This window comes from Staurois parvus, unplaced genomic scaffold, assembly GCF_062004578.1.
Source record: "Staurois parvus isolate SC_StPar_1 unplaced genomic scaffold, SC_StPar_1.0 ptg000303l, whole genome shotgun sequence".
Lineage (NCBI taxonomy): Eukaryota > Metazoa > Chordata > Amphibia > Anura > Ranidae > Staurois > Staurois parvus.
In genome coordinates, this window is record NW_028318099.1 from 2,544,229 (window position 1) to 2,562,355 (window position 18,127).

Genomic DNA, 18,127 nt, shown 5'->3' on the forward strand with positions numbered 1-18,127 from the left:
CTGGCGAGGAGAGTGGCTTGGTAGCCGGTCTAGAGACAGGTCTGTCTCCTGACCCACACGCAGCCGAGGGGGCTAGTAGTGACGCGGAGACCCTAATTGATGATGATGAGGCTGATCGCACTTGGCAGCCTCGTCGTCATCAGGCTATTGCTTCCGCATCATCAGGAGAAGAGGGTGCCAGCTTGCCAACGAGCAAAACAGTCGGTGGGTTGCCCAGGAGGCAGCAGGGTCGCAGCAGTGTCAGTGGAGCCAAACGGCCACGGAGTAGAGCACCAGCTCCACTGCAGCCTACCACCACGGCCAGTAGTGGTGCCGGTGTGCACGGAGGAAGTAGCAGTCAGCCAGTGAGGAGTAGCGGGGGCAAAGTTTCCTACTTGGCGGTGTGGCAATTTTTCGTCACGCCGCCCGAGGAAGTAAACGTAGCCGTATGTCGACTATGTGGCCAGAAAGTCAAGCGTGGCCAGGGGGCCAATGTTGGGACTACAGCGTTGCGTCAGCATATGCAGCGTCGCCATTCGGTGGCCTGGGAAAACCGTGATAAAGATACGGCGGTTCTGCCTGCCCCAGCCCCCGCTCCATCACCCGCTCCGTTACTTGCTCCGTCACCCGACGTCAATCGCCCTCTATCAGCCAGTCAAGGCTCCAACACCTCTGCTGAGGGGAGTTGTCGCTCGTTGGCATCTTCCGCTCGTTCAGATGCTCCTTCTCCTGCTACTCCTCTTCACTGATTCCGTCAGCAGTCTTTCTTGGAATCCGTTTCCAAGAGACAACAGTTTGTGAGCACGCACCCGACGGTGCAGAAGCTGAACGTCCTCCTGTCCAAGTTGCTGGTGCTGCAGTCCCTCCCTTTCCAAGTGGTGGACTCAGCACCTTTCCGAGAAATGATGGCTTGTGCCGAGCCGCGGTGGAGAGTGCCAAGCCGGCATTTCTTCGCCAAAAAGGCAGTGCCAGCCCTGCATTCACATGTAGAAGAGATGGTGGGCCAGTCTTTGAGCATGTCGGTCTCTGCCAAAGTGCACGGCAGCGCCGACGTGTGGAGCTGTAACTACGGTCAGGGACAGTACATGTCATTTACGGCCCACTGGGTGAACGTGGTGCCGGCACAGCCGCACCAGCAACTTGAACAGGTCACGCCGCTTTTGCCTCCACGTTTGCACGTCCTTGGTCCAGCAAAGATGTCCGCCTCTACCACCTCTTCTTCCGCCGTGTCCTCAGCCGCCGCCCCCGTGCCAAGTCCCATTGCCCGACCGGCATATCACATGTGCAGGGTGCAACGGTGTCACGCTGTGCTGCACCTGGTATGCCTTGGCGAACGTAGTCACACAGGGGAGGAACTTCTGAGTGTAATGAACAGAGAAATCGACAGATGGCTGTCTCCGCGCAAACTGAAAATCGGAACCATGTTGACTGACAACGGAAAGAACATGGTGTCTGCTCTGCGTCAAGGAAGGTTGTGCCATGCGCCATGCATGGCTCACGTGTTCAATCTGGTTGTCAAGCGGTTCCTAAAATCCACCATCCCACTGCAAGACATCCTTAAAATGTCACGTAAACTTTGCATGCATTTCAGCCATTCCTACACCGCAAAGCACACCCTCCTTGAGCTGCAGCGGCAGAACGGAATTCCACAGCATCGCCTGATCTGCGACGTTGCAACAAGGTGGAATTCAACCCTACATATGTTAGACCGCCTTTACGAACAGCGAAAGGCCATCACCGATTTCCTGATGTTACAAGCGGATAAAGGTACTCCCCTGTGTAACTTAGATGTCAGCCATTGGCAGCTCATGCGTGACACCTGCCGCTTGCTCAGGCCCTTTGAGGAGGCCACGCTATTCGTGAGTCGGCAGGACTATGGGATGAACGACGTCAATCCTCTGTTGCACGTCCTGGAACAAATGCTGTTAACAATGGCTGGTCAGGGTGCGGTAGACGTGGCGCACAGATCTCAATGCCACATGACCCCTGTGGGGGCAGGACAGGAAGAAGAGGAGGAGGTAGAGGAGGACATTGGTGCTCAGGAATTATTGAGTGAAATGGGTGGTTTTTCCACTCAGCGGACAGGAGTGGAGGAGCAGGAGCATCTGGTAGAGGAGGAGGAGGAGACAGAGGACCCAGACGCACCGTGGCAGTATGCTGTGGAGATGGAGGCAGGGAGTCCCTCGCATTCCTTGGCACAAATGGCCCATAGCATGCTCGGTTGCTTGCGTAGCGACAGCCGAATAATAACCATCAGACAGAGGGATGACTTTTGGCTGTCCGTCCACCTTGTTGGACCCTCGTTACCGTTCAAAAATGGTGGCCTTTTTCACACCTGCTGAGAGGGAGGCCAAAATAAAGTACTATAAAAACCACCTATGTAGTCATGCAGTATATAGCCCTATCGGCCACTTTCTTGCATCCAGTTGCTGTAGCCCCCATCACCACACTGTGCCACGGGCCCCTGTACCGCCTTCTCATACTGCTGCCAGATCCATCCTCTGCCATGTGCATCTTTGTTGTCTGCTCACGCTGCTGGGTTCCAGTTTTAAACCTAGGCCTGTGTATGGCTTCCGAATACTGCTGCATCCACCGCCACCCTGCGCCATGTGTCTCTGTCGTCTGCTCACGCTGCTGACGGCTTCCGCTTTTTAACCTAGGCCTGTGTATGGCTTCCGAATACTGCTGCCTCCACAGCCACCCTGCGCCATGTGCCTCTGTCGTCTGCTCATGCTGCTGACGGCTTCCGCTTTTTAAACTAGTCCTGTGTATGTCTTCCGAATACTGCTGCCTCCACCGCCACCCTGCGCCATGTGCCACTTTCAGGTCTCCTTACACTGTTGGTGGGTTCCATTTTGTGATAGGGTGCTGTATGGCCTTCCATTGCTGCTGCCTCCACCGCCACCCTGCGCCATGTGCCTCTGTCGTCTGCTCACGCTGCTGACGGCTTCCGCTTTTTAACCGAGGCCTGTGTTTGGCTTCCGAATACTGCTGCATCCACTGCCACCCTGCGCCATGTGTCTCTGTCGTCTGCTCACGCTGCTGACGGCTTCCGCTTTTTAACCTAGGCCTGTGTATGGCCTTCAATTGAAGCTGCTTCTGCTCCGCCACTCTGCCATTGGACTCTTGATAGTCGTCTCCCCATGCTGCTGCTGGGGGGACTTTTTAACATAGGCCTCTGTATGGCCTTCAATTTTAGCTGCTTACGCTCCGCCACTCTGCCATGGGCCCCTGTACCGCCTCCTCATGCTGCTGCCAGGCCCGTAATCTGCCATGGGCCCCCGTACCGACTCCTCATGCTGCTGCCAGGCCCGTAATCTGTCATGGGCCCCTGTTCCGCCTCCTCATGCTGCTGCCAGGTCCAGAGTGTGTCATGGGTCTCTGTACGGCCTCCCATTGCTGCTGTCTCCATCGCCACACTCTGCCATGTGCCACTTTCAGGTCTCCTCACACTGCTGGTGGGTTCCATTTTGTCATAGGGTGCTGTATGGCCTCCCATTGCTGCTGCCTCCACCACCACACTGTGGCTCCACACTCTGGTTTTGGCCCCGTGACTGCCCAAATGAGTGAAGTGTGCGGTGATTCTAAGATCGACGGCACTCATCTGCATGTCATACTGACTGACAGTATTATTTCTCTTCCCCAGCAGACTCCAAGGGCATTTAAATTAAAGGTACAGTGTTCAGCACTAATATAAAGGCTCTCTGAAGCCTAGAAACACCCTTTTTATAAGTTAAATTCGCAGCGAATATATTCGGCACGAAGCGAATTTAATCGGCGAATTCGGCGAATCAGCCGAACCGAATTTTTGAATAATTCGCTCATCTCTAAATATAACAGTCAAGTCTTTCTCTGATTCCCGAACTGTTCCAAAGGTCACGAGGGGCATGTGTCTTTTCAAAACTATATGTAATTATAATTTATAATATATATAAATTATGAATATTTTTTTATCTATACTAAAGAGAAACAATTCTGTGGTTTAAATTCCCGGTGAGTGGCCTTCCAGGGGATTTATATTTACTGCTATATTAATTCTGTACATATGCCCATGTGTGTATTTAACTTTAATTTTCAATAGCTCTTTATATAAAATTGTGCACTATATTCATGTATATTCTAATTGCTAATTATGTATTTTTCTATTTCTGGTGGTATCCGTATGTAATTTTCCTGTAAACGCCTGAGGAAGCCAATGAATGGCAAAACATGTTGAGAATGGAAATTACTGTAGACATTAACTACATGGATACCTGTACCTGCTTTTAATATTATCTGCATATCTGCTGGTTTTTATATATACTTCAATAAAAAAAACTGTGTTATATGAAAATGATATATGTTGTTTGATTGACACCTTAAAAATCCCTATATATATATGTTTCAAATTTGTTGTGTTGTTGGGATGTGGTGCCCTTGATCTTCAGGCCTTGTGAGTTATATTCTTTAGTCTATAACTAAAGGCAATAAAAGAAAAAATGTGTTTGTTTGTTTTTTTTGATAGAGTGGAGAGGATTAGAACAGCTGATCATTGAAAGTGAAAGTAAAAGGAATTCCCAAATTGTTGGCTGTCTCTAGAAAAGTAATAGAGGGGAAACTTCCCATGGGCACACTAGTTCTGGTGACTGGGGAGGACAAGGGATTCCTTTCACTTCTTGTTGGGGCTATGGGACAGGAAGTGAAGGTAAATCTCAATGATAGGACACAGATGGCAAATTAAAAACCGACCCCCCCCCCCCCCCCGCTCTATCCAAAATTAACAAAAGTTTTGCCTATAGTTCTGCTTTAAATCCTTTGTTGTCACAGTGAAGCTGAGTTCAACCTTTCATATTATCACATCAAAGGTATCTGGAAAATGTTAAAATATGTTACTTTGTGATGAGCTTTGTAAAGCTTGGTAATGTTTTTTTGCAATAGATGTGGGCAAGGATCATGCAGCAAATTTTGTCTGCATTCAGACTTTATCAACAGACATGAGCTGAGACAGTGAACAATGAAAAAAATGAACAACAAAGAAGTGGAAGGCCTGAATTCTGGAAAGGTGACATGATGCATACAATGGCTTACCCATGCGGAAAACTGATGTTTAACAATTTTTACTCTTTTCTCTATAATATAACCGTTCAGGAGGAAACATGTTGGGAAATACAGTTTGGTTTTTTGATGCCAGGTATTTGGAACTCTGAAATTACAAAGGTCTTATTCCAATGAGACAAGGCTATTTTATGTAGCCAGTACTATATAACTCATTCTTTCTCAACTAAGGTTCTGAGGAACCTTCTGAGGTTTGCTAGGGGTTCCTGCTGACCACTCACAAAATATATACTGCGAGCGGGTGGCAGGTGCAGGCACAGGCAAAATAACATACATGTATGTGATTGGCCTTCTTCTTGGTTTGGGGCATACACATGACTGCCCCCCTGCTGACTCATGCTGTGTCCAATGAGTGAAATCAGTTGATCGGCTCTGTCCAATCACAAACACAGTTCTGTGTTTACAAAAACACAGAACTCTGTGTACTGTGAACAGTGATCTGTCTGTTTATTCTCCCTGCAAAGCAGAGAGAAAAAACAGCAAGGCAGTAAAGTAAAAGAAGCACATATTACACACGTTACCCATTGTTAGGCACACAGTTAACCCTTTGATTGCTTCTAGATGTTAACCTCTTCCTAGCAAGTGTCATTAGTGCAGTGACAGTGTACAGTATTAGCACTGATCACCGTATTAGTGTCACTATCGATGTCAGTGTACCTCCCAGCCAGCGTCAGCTAGTGCCAGATTGTCCACCACACTTTCACAATCCCGCTATAAGTCGTTGATAACTGCCATTACTAGTATAGTGTCAAGGCTACGTAAACTCCAGTATATATTCCATACTCCAGTATATATTCCATAGTTTTTAGGCTCTATACCTTTTGCACAAAGCAAATAACATACACTTATTGGGATTTTTTGCCAAAGACATGTGGCAGAATACATTTTGGCTTAAATTTATGGAGAAATTTGATTTTTTTTTCTTATTGGATATGTTTTATAACAGAAAGTAGAAATATCTTTTTTTTGCAAAATGTTCAATGTATATATCAAACAATAAAAGCCCATTGGTGATTAAATACCACCAAAAGAAAGCTCTATCTGTGTGAAAAAATTATATCAATTTCATTTGGGTACAGTGTTGCATGACCGTGCAGCTGCCAGTTAGTGTAGCTCAGAACTAAATAGCAAAAATTGCCCTATTCTTGAAGGGGGTAAAACTTTTCGGAGGTCAAGTGGTTAATATTCCACCTACACTGATCATCAATGTAAGGGGTCACTTCTATACTGACCATCAATGTAAAGTGTCACATGTACACTGACCATAATTTCACTCTCCATTATTCTTTTATGGCCATTATTATTCTTCTGCTTCATTTCAAAATCATTCCATGATGAGGGTACGTACATCCAGTTCTTTATTCTTTAATTAAAAACTGGTCACACTAATGTACCGTGAGCTGTGGGTATGATAATTTTCAGTGAAGGGTCCCTGAGACCTGAAACATATTTCAAAGATTCCTCCAGAGTAAAAAAGTTTAGAAAGGTAATATAAATTGTTAATTAACTAAAGTTAATTCATGTCCATTATCGTCTAGCCTTACAGTAACAAAGTACACATATTTTTAATTTCATTTGATGACCACATTAAGCAAAAAGACAGATAGCCAGGAATCTGGGACACTGAGAAAGCAAATCTGCTATATATCACTGTGCCGCTAAAACTACTTTCATGTTGCACCAAAGCATGCTGAGATTATTAAGGGACAGATCATACCTTATTTATTGCAATATATAAAAATAGCCTCTCTATCTAAATTTAGAACCCTTTTACATTTACTTCCCTCTAAAACCCATCTATCTTGAAGCTGCAACAAGAAATGAGACTCTGACCTAGTCCATATTTATGATTTTTTTAGTCATTAAAAATAAAGGGCTGGCAAATGTTAAATCCGAGTAACCATATGTACTTATAACACATACAGTATGTATAACAGTAAACCATTCTAGTACAGCAAAGATTTACATTATACTTGCTTTATGAAAGCAATGAATCCTTCTCTATCAGTGTTCAGGTTATGGGCTATTTCTGGTCTTTAACAAGATGGTTATCAGCAAATAGGCTATACCTACATTCATAATGGGACAGAAGATAGCATTTTGTTATCTCATCAAGATTGAAAACATCAAACCATTCCTAATCTTATGACAGATATCATGTTTGTTTTAAAGTTTAAAGTGGTTGTAAACCTTCTGTGTGCATCAGTGCCCCCAGCCCTTTCATTACTTACCTGAGCCCCATCGTGATCCATTGATGTGCACAACAGCCTCGGCTGTCCCAGGTCACTGAGACAGCAAGCGAGAGCCATTGGCTACTGCTGCTTTCAATCACAGCCAGTCAGCCAATGAGGAGAGAGAGAGGGGGTGTAGCCAAGCCACGGCTGTGTGTGTGAATGGACATTTGGAGCATTGGCTTGGGAACAGCCTGCTCGGGTGCCCCCATAGCAAGTTGCTTGCTATGGAGGCACCCGACAGAAAGAAGGAGACAGGAGTGTCGGCAGGGGACCTGAGAAGAGGAGTATCCAGGCTGCTCTAAGCAAAACATAGTATGTAAGTATAGCATGTTTATTATTTTACACAAAAAAATGAACCTTTAGTATTGCTTTAAGAAAAGTCAGATATAAGCTCATATCACTTATAGGATATTTTATTAAATGGAACGTCTGTTTATAGCAGGACTGCTCCATCTTCCTGAATCAATAAAATATACAGCCTTATTTGTAAACCAAACAATCTAACATGGACATTAATTAAAGCTTTTGGATCTCAAACTGAGATGAAATGCCTTCATATGGCTTTATGGTAGAAGGTATGAGTCTCTCTTTATAATGACCAAAATGACGAATCCTGTAGGTTCCTGGTTCAGCTGAGAGAGGTATGTGCCACTCAATTGTAGCATTGCTTTGACTACCAGTCCCTTTATGCCAATAATATCTGTAAAAATATGAAATAGATGCTTATTATGAATAATTATCAATATACCATGCATATTATAAGAGACATTTATACAGTATTTTGTGCTGAGACTAGATACAGACTTTATACAGGATGCAGTTGTCTCTACATGGCGAGACATATCTTTCACTCTAAAGTTGATTTTACATATTTGTAACAGAAAATAGCAAGAAATCTTTTTATAAACGTTCCTAATTTTTCAATGGACAGTGTACTATGCACAGCAACCCATAGAACATCAGAATTCAGCTTTCTATGATTTGATCTTTAAATGTGATTGATCTATTGTATTTTAAATATTACTACACTCACTGACTCATTGTTTCAATGAATTCCATCTGCAATAATTGAGTGCTGAAGAAACAAAAGATGAAAAATCATGCCATTGTGCATAGACGTTTTGCAGTATGTGCAAATTTGCAGAACTTTTTGTACAAACCAGTGAGCAAAATTGTGCTCATAAGAGGAAACAAGCTGAACTTGGGGATCTGAAGATAGTAACAAAAAAAAAAAGACACTTCTAATATTTTGTGTTTTATTCGACAAAAGAAATGCTTTTGCACAGGCTAACTAAGCCGTGTCTATGACCACCCAGCCATTCTCATGATGCTCAAGGCATGAGGGGACTGGCAAGGGGATGACTGTCCCTGTTGGTTTTACAAATAAGGGCTGTCATTGTTACCAACAAGTTGTGCCTTATTTGTTGACCAATTTTAAAAACTCTCACAATGCATAGTATCACTTTAGGAGATGTTTTTGACCCTAATAAACAACAATTGCAGATTTCAAGTGACTTAGGCAGCCCTTATATTTTTTTCATTCAGCCAGCAGGTTGAATGAAAAAAAAATGTGCCAATTCCCCCATCCACACATTTGAGGTGGATGAGGAAATCGCACTCCTTGTGCAATTGTATTCTGGTAGTTCTCCCTGCTGTGAGAACACAATGATCAGTGTTGCTGGCCATAGTCAATGATACTTATCATTCAGGAAAAATGCTTCCAGCTGGTTGTACACAAGTTGATTGATAGATAAACTTTTGTACAACCATCTAGCCCAGGGGTGTCCAACTTTTAGATGTTCCTGGGCAACACCGGAAGAAGAGGAATTGTCTTGGGCCACACAAAAAATACACTAACAATAAGGATAGCTGATGAGCAGAAAAAGTTGAGCAGATCACAAGTTAATGATCACTGATATAGATAATGTACCTGAGTAATAAAATGTTATTTGTTTTGTAATATTTTTTATTGTAAAAGTTAAAGAGGGCAACATAAAACTAGTGTGATATTTGGCATTGTTTTTGATAAAAAAAAAACACATCAATATCTGGTTGGATGGATGCAATAGCAATTCTCAAAGAATTTTAGTTCCAATTTGGCCCTTTGTGCGCTTCCAGTTGTTTACAAATATAGGTGCGGCCGAAAACTGATGACATGAATAAGGCATGATTGTGAAGAGTTGGAGATTTTTCTTTGGGAAGATAAAACTTATAAAACTCCAGTAAATAGTCACTGTCAAACTTTTTGTTTGGCCTCATGTGCTCGCTAAATGTAAATGCATTTTTTACAATAAATTCCCCAAAAATCAACAGTTTAAGTAAGTATACGCATTTGTGTTGGGCCGCATTCACAGCTGTTATGGACCGCAGGCTGGACACCCCTGAGTTAGCCCATACATGGATTGAAATTCAGTCAATCCCTGCTGATTCAACTGAATTTCGATTCATGTATGGCTGGCTTTAATTTCACGATGGTCCTACACAATCCCTAACCTGGCTATCTTTCTTGTCTTTACCATAATCCTGGTTATAGAAAAGCTTCAGCATGGTACACAGTATTGGATAATCTGTAATACCATAATATGGAATGAACAACTGTAACTGTCCTCTAACCACGAGGCCCCAGTCCTACACTGCTTTACACTGACCAAAAGTGTATCATAAATTCCAACTATTTTTTTTTAGGCTTGAACAAAGAGAAGAAGACAGGGTTAGGTTTTATGGTAGTCTGTGTCCCAGATGGGGAGTTTCCCGCACTCTGTTTTTCCTGGTATTCATTGTTACCAACACTAAAAGTGAGAGGAAATCAAAAATTTGGAGATGCCACCAGAACAGGAAGAAGAGAAAAAAATCTTTCAATTGGGATATTGGTTGTGTTGACAACTGTCTATGAAAGGATTTCCCCTACTTTGGAGAAATGAGAGATTTCCACTCACTTCTTGTGACTATAGGGCAGTAAGTAAAATTAAATTTCCCTATTGAGACACAAGGTTTGATATACTAAAACTGGAGCGTGCAAAATCTGCAGCTTTGCTTGATAACCAGCTTCCAGGTTTTATTGTCAAAGTTAAATTGAACAAACTGAAGTTAGAAGCTGATTGGCTACCATGCACAGCTGCACCAGATTTTGAGTGCTCCTGGGTTAGTAAATCTCCCCCATAGATGAAAAAAAATAAGCTTTTCCTTTCAGCGTCTATCTTTTTTGTAAAATTGCATATTGTGCACCTTTCCTGGCAGACGTTATCTATACCATGTGTACAGGCAGCCAAGAAGTTTATGGACTACAGTACTAGCCATGGAATTCCATGAAACAGTGGAGTAATGTTCCTTATGTTATTTTTGATGTAGGCTAGTAATCGCTTAGCACATAGAGGTATATTCTATATAACAGCAATATGCAATTTATGATAAAAATATATAAACCAACCAAAGTTTAGTTCACTGTCATCAGATCTGAAAAAATGCAGTACTATTGGTCACCGCATAATACACATTGTCCTGTTCCTCATCTACAGAAGAATTTTAGTTTCACTGTAGTAGTTCAGGTGAAATTTGTGGTATAACAGGAACTCAGTTTAATGCAAGGAATAAAACATCACTGTGGAAGACACAGCTCACCTCGTCTCCCATGAGGCATCATTATGAACTGTATGCCATGTTCCTGTTACACTTTCATATTTTTCAACTTTCAGGTAAGTATCCTCAGCCTGTAAGATTAAAAAAAAAAAAGATTAAAAAAAACTCAGATACTTAACAAAAAATACTCAGAGCCATTTCAATAAAATAAAAGGTACTAACATACATTAAATGCCATTTCACAATGCTAAAACAGAGCAACCATGCTGGGCACAGCAGACAAGACAAGCTAAAAATTTGGGATAAACCTTAAGGCTAGGTTCACACCTATGCAATTTGCAGTTGATCCATTTCTGTAGTGCATTTTGCATTGCGTTTTTGCTACAATTTTGATGCTTTTTTTTTTTTTCTTGTTGCTAGGCAGATTTAAAACACAAAACACATTAAAAATGCGGCAAGAACACATTATAAAAACACTACATGCTTTTCTGCAGCATTTCCACTGAAGTCTGCAGAACCAAAAACGCAACTTTGTGCGTTAAAAAAAGTTCCTGACCCTTTCCAAAAAACACATTGGGTGAAAACATGGGGATGTGAACATGCCCTATAGGAAATCATGTTAAATGGATTGTACTGCACTTCTGCAAAACGCTGTAGAAAATGCTTAGGTGTGAACCTAGGGCAGTGGTCGGCAAGCCGCGGCTCGCCAGCCACATGCGGCTCTTTACACACTCTAATGCGGCTCTTCTGTGTGCCGGGCGCCCGTTCCCCTCCCTCCTCTCGGGCGGCCGCCCCAAAAGTCAGGACTCTGCAGCTAGCCCAGCAATGGGCAAACTACGGCCCGCGGGCCGTATACGGCCCGGCGGACCTTTTAATCCGGCCCGCGGAGCGTGGCAAACATTGGCTGTCAGGATGTAGGCGGGGCAGCGTGATGAACTCCTCTCCTCTCACAGTCCGCCCTGAAGACCGGAACGGTGCGGGAACACAGCGAGAGGAACGCGCGGAGCAAAGGTAAGTGAATTGACAAAATATGGGGAATTAATTACTATAGGGGGGATGAATTACTATAGGGGGGATGAATTACTATATGGGGGATGAATTACTATGGGGGATGAATTACTATATGGGGGATGAATTACTATGGGGGATGAATTATTATGGGGGATGAATTACTATATGGGGGATGAATTACTATATGGGGAATTAATTACTATATGGGGGATGAATTACTATAGGGGGGATGAATTACTATATGGGGGATGAATTACTATGGGAGATGAATTACTATATGGGGGATGAATTACTATGGGGGATGAATTACTATGGGGGATGAATTACTATATGGGGGATGAATTACTATGGGGGATGAATTATTATGGGGGATGAATTACTATATGGGGGATGAATTACTATATGGGGAATGAATTACTATATGGGGGATGAATTACTATAGGGGGGATGAATTACTATATGGGGGATGAATTACTATGGGGGATGAATTACTATATGGGGGGTGAATTACTATGGGGGATGAATTACTATATGGGGGATGAATTACTATGGGGGATGAATTACTATATGGGGGATGAATTACTATGGGGGATGAATTACTATATGGGGGATGAATTACTATATGGGGGATGAATTACTATGGGTGATGAATTACTATATGGGGGATGAATTACTATGGGGGATGAATTACTATATGGGGGATGTATTTTCAGTTTTAAAAATGTGGCTCTCAAAATAAATTTCAATCGTGGTTTTGGCGAGATTTTGCTCAGTTGAAAAAAAAGGTTGCCCACCACTGACCTAGGGTAATAGATTCATATCAGAGTGTAGTAACACGCAAGATCAAATATTAAAACACATAAAAACTGCAACAAAATACAAACAAAACTCAAAGAAGTAATGAATTGTGAGAAATCAGAAAAAAAGTCACATGTCTAAAACTTAGAGACACCTACACAACAAATTTGAACATGGTTAAACTTAGATGACGTTTAGTTATATGCCTCCTTATGTAAACTGTGAATGTCAGACCTATGGAATATTATAATGGAAATCTGTGACAAATAATACTGCCCGGCCCAGTATTTCTTGCTGCAAGATTTAAACAGGTAAATATTTATATGTGAGAAGCCAACATTCAGCACAATAAATCCATAGGACCATTATTAGCAGGGCACATAAAATGGAGGTATTATGTCACAGATTCGATACAAATTGCAGTTGGAGAATATATGTATTTCCTGAGAAGTGAACCCATGTCAGTCAGCAACATTTAGGATCACATTCTTCAACCTGTCATTGGGGTGCTGCTAATTCTCACTTACCATGTATGTCACAGAATTCCTGGGGTTCCCAGCAACAAATGTAACTGAAGCTACTTCACCCTGTGCATAGCATGATATAGAAAATAGTGAAATTCAGTAATAAAAGAATCCACATGGCCAAACACTAGAAACATAAAAGGAGTATTTGTACTAAGAGGGATAATGTTGAAATAAAATGTCAGGCTATTCATATTCATAGAAACTTGTAACTTTATTTGCACTTCTTTTTACAGAATCTGAATACATTTAAAACACAATAAAAGCAATTGGGGGGGATTTACTAAAACTGGTGCACTCAGAATCTGGTGCAGCTGTGCATGACAGCCAATCAGCTACTAACCAGCTTGTTCAATTAAAGTTATTGTATTTTTTACCACTTGCCTACTGGGCACTTTCATCCCCTTCCTGCCCAGGCCAGGTCAGCTTTTAGCACTGTCGCACTTTGAATGGCAATTGCGCAGTCATGCAACACTGTATCCAAACCAAATTTGTATAATTTGTTTTAGACAGAGCTTTCTTTTGGTGGTATTTAATCAACACTGGTGTTTTTTTTATTTTTTGCTAAACAAACCAAAAAAAGACAAAATTTAAAAAAAAAGTTTTTCTTAGTTTCTGTTAAAAAATTTTGTAAATTAGTAATTTTTCTCCTTCACTATTGTATGTTGATGAGGCTGCATTGATAGGCAGTACTGATGGGCACTGATAGGCGGCGCTGATAGACAGCACTAATAGATGGCACTGATAGGCAACACTGATGGGTACTGACAGGCGTCATTGATGGGTACTGAAAGCCAGTACTGATGGGCACTGATATGTGGCACTGATTGGCATTAATAGGTGGCACTGATAAGCAGCACTGACTGGTACTGATAGTTGGCACTGATAGGTACTGATAGACTGCACTATTGAGGAGGCACTGACAGGCGGCAATGATGGGCATTGACAAGCATCACTGATGGGCACTGAAAGGCAGCACTGATGGGCACTGAAATGTGGCATTGATAGGCACTGATAGGAAACACTGATGGACACTGATAGGCAGCACTGACTGGCACTGATAGGTGACACTGATATGCGTCAGTGATGGGCACTGATAGGCGGCACTGACTGGCACTGAGAGGTGTCACTGATGGGTACTGATAGACTGCACTGATGAGGAGGCACTGATAGGCGGCACTGACTGGCATCACTAATGGGTACTGAAAGGCAGCTATGATGGGCATTGATATCTGGCATTGATGGGCACTGATTGGCGCCAATGATGGGCACTGAAAGGCAGCACTGATGGGGGCTGCACTGATAATCAGGGCACCGAAGATCAGTCCCTGATTATCAGAGTAGATGTTCCCTCCGAGGAATGCCACTTACCAGCTCTCCTCTCCTCCCATGCTGCCAGCGTGAGGAGAGGACTACCCATAATTGGCATTTCCTATTTACATGTGATTAGCTCTTTACCAGCTACGTCATCGACTCTTTACCACGATCAGTAATCCGCTGTATCCTAGGGAAGCACGGATGCGCAGATAGAGTGGGAGGATGTCATATAACATCCTCCCAGAACAAGATCCCGCCCCTCCATCATTTCCCTATACAGCGGGTAGGAGGTGGCTAAATAACAAACATGTCATACTTTCCTGCTCTGTGACATGGTTTTGCACAGACCAACCCAGATCCTCCTCTTCTTGGGTCCCCCATCAGTGTTCCTGGCCCCTCCCTCCTGCCAAGTTCCCCCACAGTAAGAAGCTTGCTATGGGGGCACCTGAACAGGCTTGCTCCTAAGTCACTGGTCTGTGTGTCCATTCACACACAGACACGGCTCTGCCCTGCCTCCCGTTCTCTCCTTATTGGCTTACTGGCTGTGATTGACAATAGCGGAAGCCAATGGCTGCTGTCTCAGCCAATGAGGAAGGAGAAACCCAGGACAGCTGAGGCTCTCATGCACATCCCTGGATTGATACGAGGCTCAGGTAAGTATTGCGGTGGCTTGGGGGAAGGATTTCTACCTTGAGCCTTTACAACCACTTTAAAGTGGTTGTAAAGGCTCAAGGTATATTACCTTCATGCTTTCTAAGCATGAAGGTAAAAAACCTTCTGTTTGTAGCAATCTCCTCAGCCCCCCTAATACTAACCTGAGCCCCATCGTGAACCAGCAATGTGCATGAGAGCCTTGGCTGTTCCAGGTCTCTCCATCCTCACTGGCTGAGACAACAGTGGGGAGCCATTAGCTCCTGCTGTTGTCAATCACAACCAGTGAGCCAATGAGGAGCAAAAGGGAGCGGGGCCGAGCCATGGCTCTGCATGTGAATAGACACACAAAGCAGGCTCTGGAACGAGCTTGATTGGGTGCCCTCATGACAAATTGCTTGCACTGGGGGCACTGGACAGGATGGAGGGGCCATGAGCGCTGGTAGAGGAACCCGAGAAGAGGAGGATCAAGGCTGCACTGTGTAAAATCACTACACAGAGCAGGTAAGTATAGCATGTTTGTTATTTTAAAACAAAAAAAATTGCCTTTAATATCGCTTTAAGCTTTGATAGTAAAACCTAGAAACTGTTTTCTTTGCAGAGCTGCACCAGATTTTGCATTTTTCCATTTTAGTAAACAACCTTCATAATTTCCACATTTTGTATATGCTGTATGTCGCAAACACATAACAAAGCAAAGCACCATTATTCAGCCTGTCTACATGATTTTGCAGCAGTATTTGTGTAACATGCACTCCGATTGTTGCTAGATTCATTTTTCCAAACTCACCTTTCTTTGTCCTAATTATTTAAATTAATTCTGTTGTAATTTACCAGTGGTCTACTTTTGAACTCTGAAGAGATATATGCACTACTTTTGCCTCTATAACATGATGGTCGCTAAGTTCCAAGGTCCAGGTTTGCTTATTGTCCTGGCCAAGACTTGCTGTCACGTCTTTATGTATTTTCTCTATCTCCCCCATTCTCTGTCATTTCTTTCACATTTGTCTTGAGTAAAAACACTAAAAATATATATTAGAGAATAAAGGTATTCCACTTTTTCTCCTGTTTATATAGGCTCTGTAAAGAGTTTCTATCTTTTTGTACAAATGTCATATCTTTGGGAGGGAAAGACACCAATGCTTAGAAGGAATAATTGGCCATGAAGGTTAGACACACCCAAGCTGGCAGGTTTGTGACCTTCCCTCTAGCTTGATGGTGGTCAGATCATGTCTGTATAACCATACACCCACTGAAGGCAATGTCCATCCTTACTTTATAAAGCAGAAATTGTTGATGAACCTCCTGTACTACTTTAATTCTTCTTTAACAGACAAACATAGCATCCTCTTTAATCAAAAGCTATGTCAACCTAACAGAGAACACATTAAAAATAAATTCTTATTTTTTTTACAATAATATTACTTACTGCCAGATACTGAGGATTCACTTCCTCTAAAACGTCTCCAAAGGTTGTATTTCCTGGGGCTTTATCTGGAAGAACAGTGCCTAAGAAGCTAAAAAGTTCTGACTCATTGAAAAATGGTGGCTGCGGTCCTTTAGGTAATTCACCAACAGTGTTCTGCAACAAAATGTATGAAGAAAAACAGATCATCTTCAGTGTGGATGTCTTTAATTGCTTCCACTAGTGTTTTGTCACATTGCGTGATAATTTCTTGGAGCTCAGTCATAAGGGGGAAAAAAGAACATGTACTGTCTACTGCAGTGGTCTCCAAACTGGGGGCTATGGAAAAATGTGGCCTCTTACTAGTCTTTATTTATCCCTTGGGGCACTTTTATTCCCTTGACCCCAAGAGTGGGGCATAATTCCTGCTACTGACATCGGCGATGGGGCACAGTTCCTCCAACATGATATCAGTGATGGGGCACTGTTCCTTCTACTGATACAGGTGCTATGTTCCTTCTATACTCCCACTGACCAGCCTGAGGTGTTGTTTATTTCTATTGAATCCAGGATATTTTCAATAGAGATGAGCGAAGAAATGAAAAATTCGATTCGACTGATTCGGCGAATTCGTGGACAATATTCGATTCGAGTCGAATAAATTCGCTGTGAATTTAACTTAAAAAAGGGTGTTTCTAGGCTTCAGAGAGACTTAATATTAGTGCAGAACACTGTACCTTTAATTTAAATGCCCTTGGAGTCTGCTGGGGAAGAGAAATAATACTGTCAGTCAGTATGACATGCAGATGAGTGCCGTCGATCTTAGAATCACCGCACACTTCACTCATTTGGGCAGTCACGGGGCCAAAACCAGAGTGTGGAGCCACAGTGTGGCGGTGGAGGCAGCAGCAATGGGAGGCCATACAGCACCCTATGACAAAAATGGAAACCACCAGCAGTGTGAGGAGACCTGAAAGTGGCACATGGCAGAGTGTGGCGATAGAGACAGCAGCAATGGGAGGCCGTACAGGGACCCATGACACACTCTGGACCTGGCAGCAGCATGAGGAGGCGGTACAGGGGCCCATGACAGATTACGGGCCTGGCAGCAGCATGAGGAGTCGGTACAGGGGCCCATGGCAGATTACGGGCCTGGCAGCAGCAATGGGAGGCCGTACAGGGACCCATGACACACTCTGGACCTGGCAGCAGCATGGGGAGGCGGTACAGGGGCCCATGACAGATTACGGGCCTGGCAGCAGCATGAGGAGTCGGTACGGGGGCCCATGACACACTCTGGACCTGGCAGCAGCATGAGGAGGCGGTACAGGGGCGCATGACAGATTACGAGCCTGGCAGCAGCAACTTGGACAGGAGGACGTTCAGCTTCTGCACCGTCGGGTGCGTGCTCGCAAACTGTTGTCTCTTGGAAACGGATTCCAAGAAAGACTGCTGACGGAATCCGTGAAGAGGAGTAGCAGGAGAAGGAGCATCTGAACGAGCGGAATATGCCAACAAGCGACAACAGTGGCCCATGA

At 43.4% G+C, this 18,127-nt stretch overlaps 1 protein-coding gene across 1 annotated transcript in view; it reads right to left on the reverse strand.

Annotated features, from left to right (window-relative positions):
• Nucleotides 1–7,704: 7,704 nt before the first annotated feature.
• ASAH2 (N-acylsphingosine amidohydrolase 2) overlaps nucleotides 7,705–18,127 on the reverse strand; it is a 100,665-nt gene continuing 90,242 nt past the window's right edge. The window contains exons 18-21 of the mRNA XM_089683092.1: nucleotides 16,614–16,766; nucleotides 13,220–13,279; nucleotides 10,926–11,014; nucleotides 7,705–8,007 (exon numbers count right to left, since the gene is read on the reverse strand). Coding sequence (XP_089539218.1) covers nucleotides 7,824–8,007; nucleotides 10,926–11,014; nucleotides 13,220–13,279; nucleotides 16,614–16,766 — 486 coding nt within the window. The 3' untranslated portion in view covers nucleotides 7,705–7,823. The remainder of the gene's footprint in view (nucleotides 8,008–10,925; nucleotides 11,015–13,219; nucleotides 13,280–16,613; nucleotides 16,767–18,127) is intronic.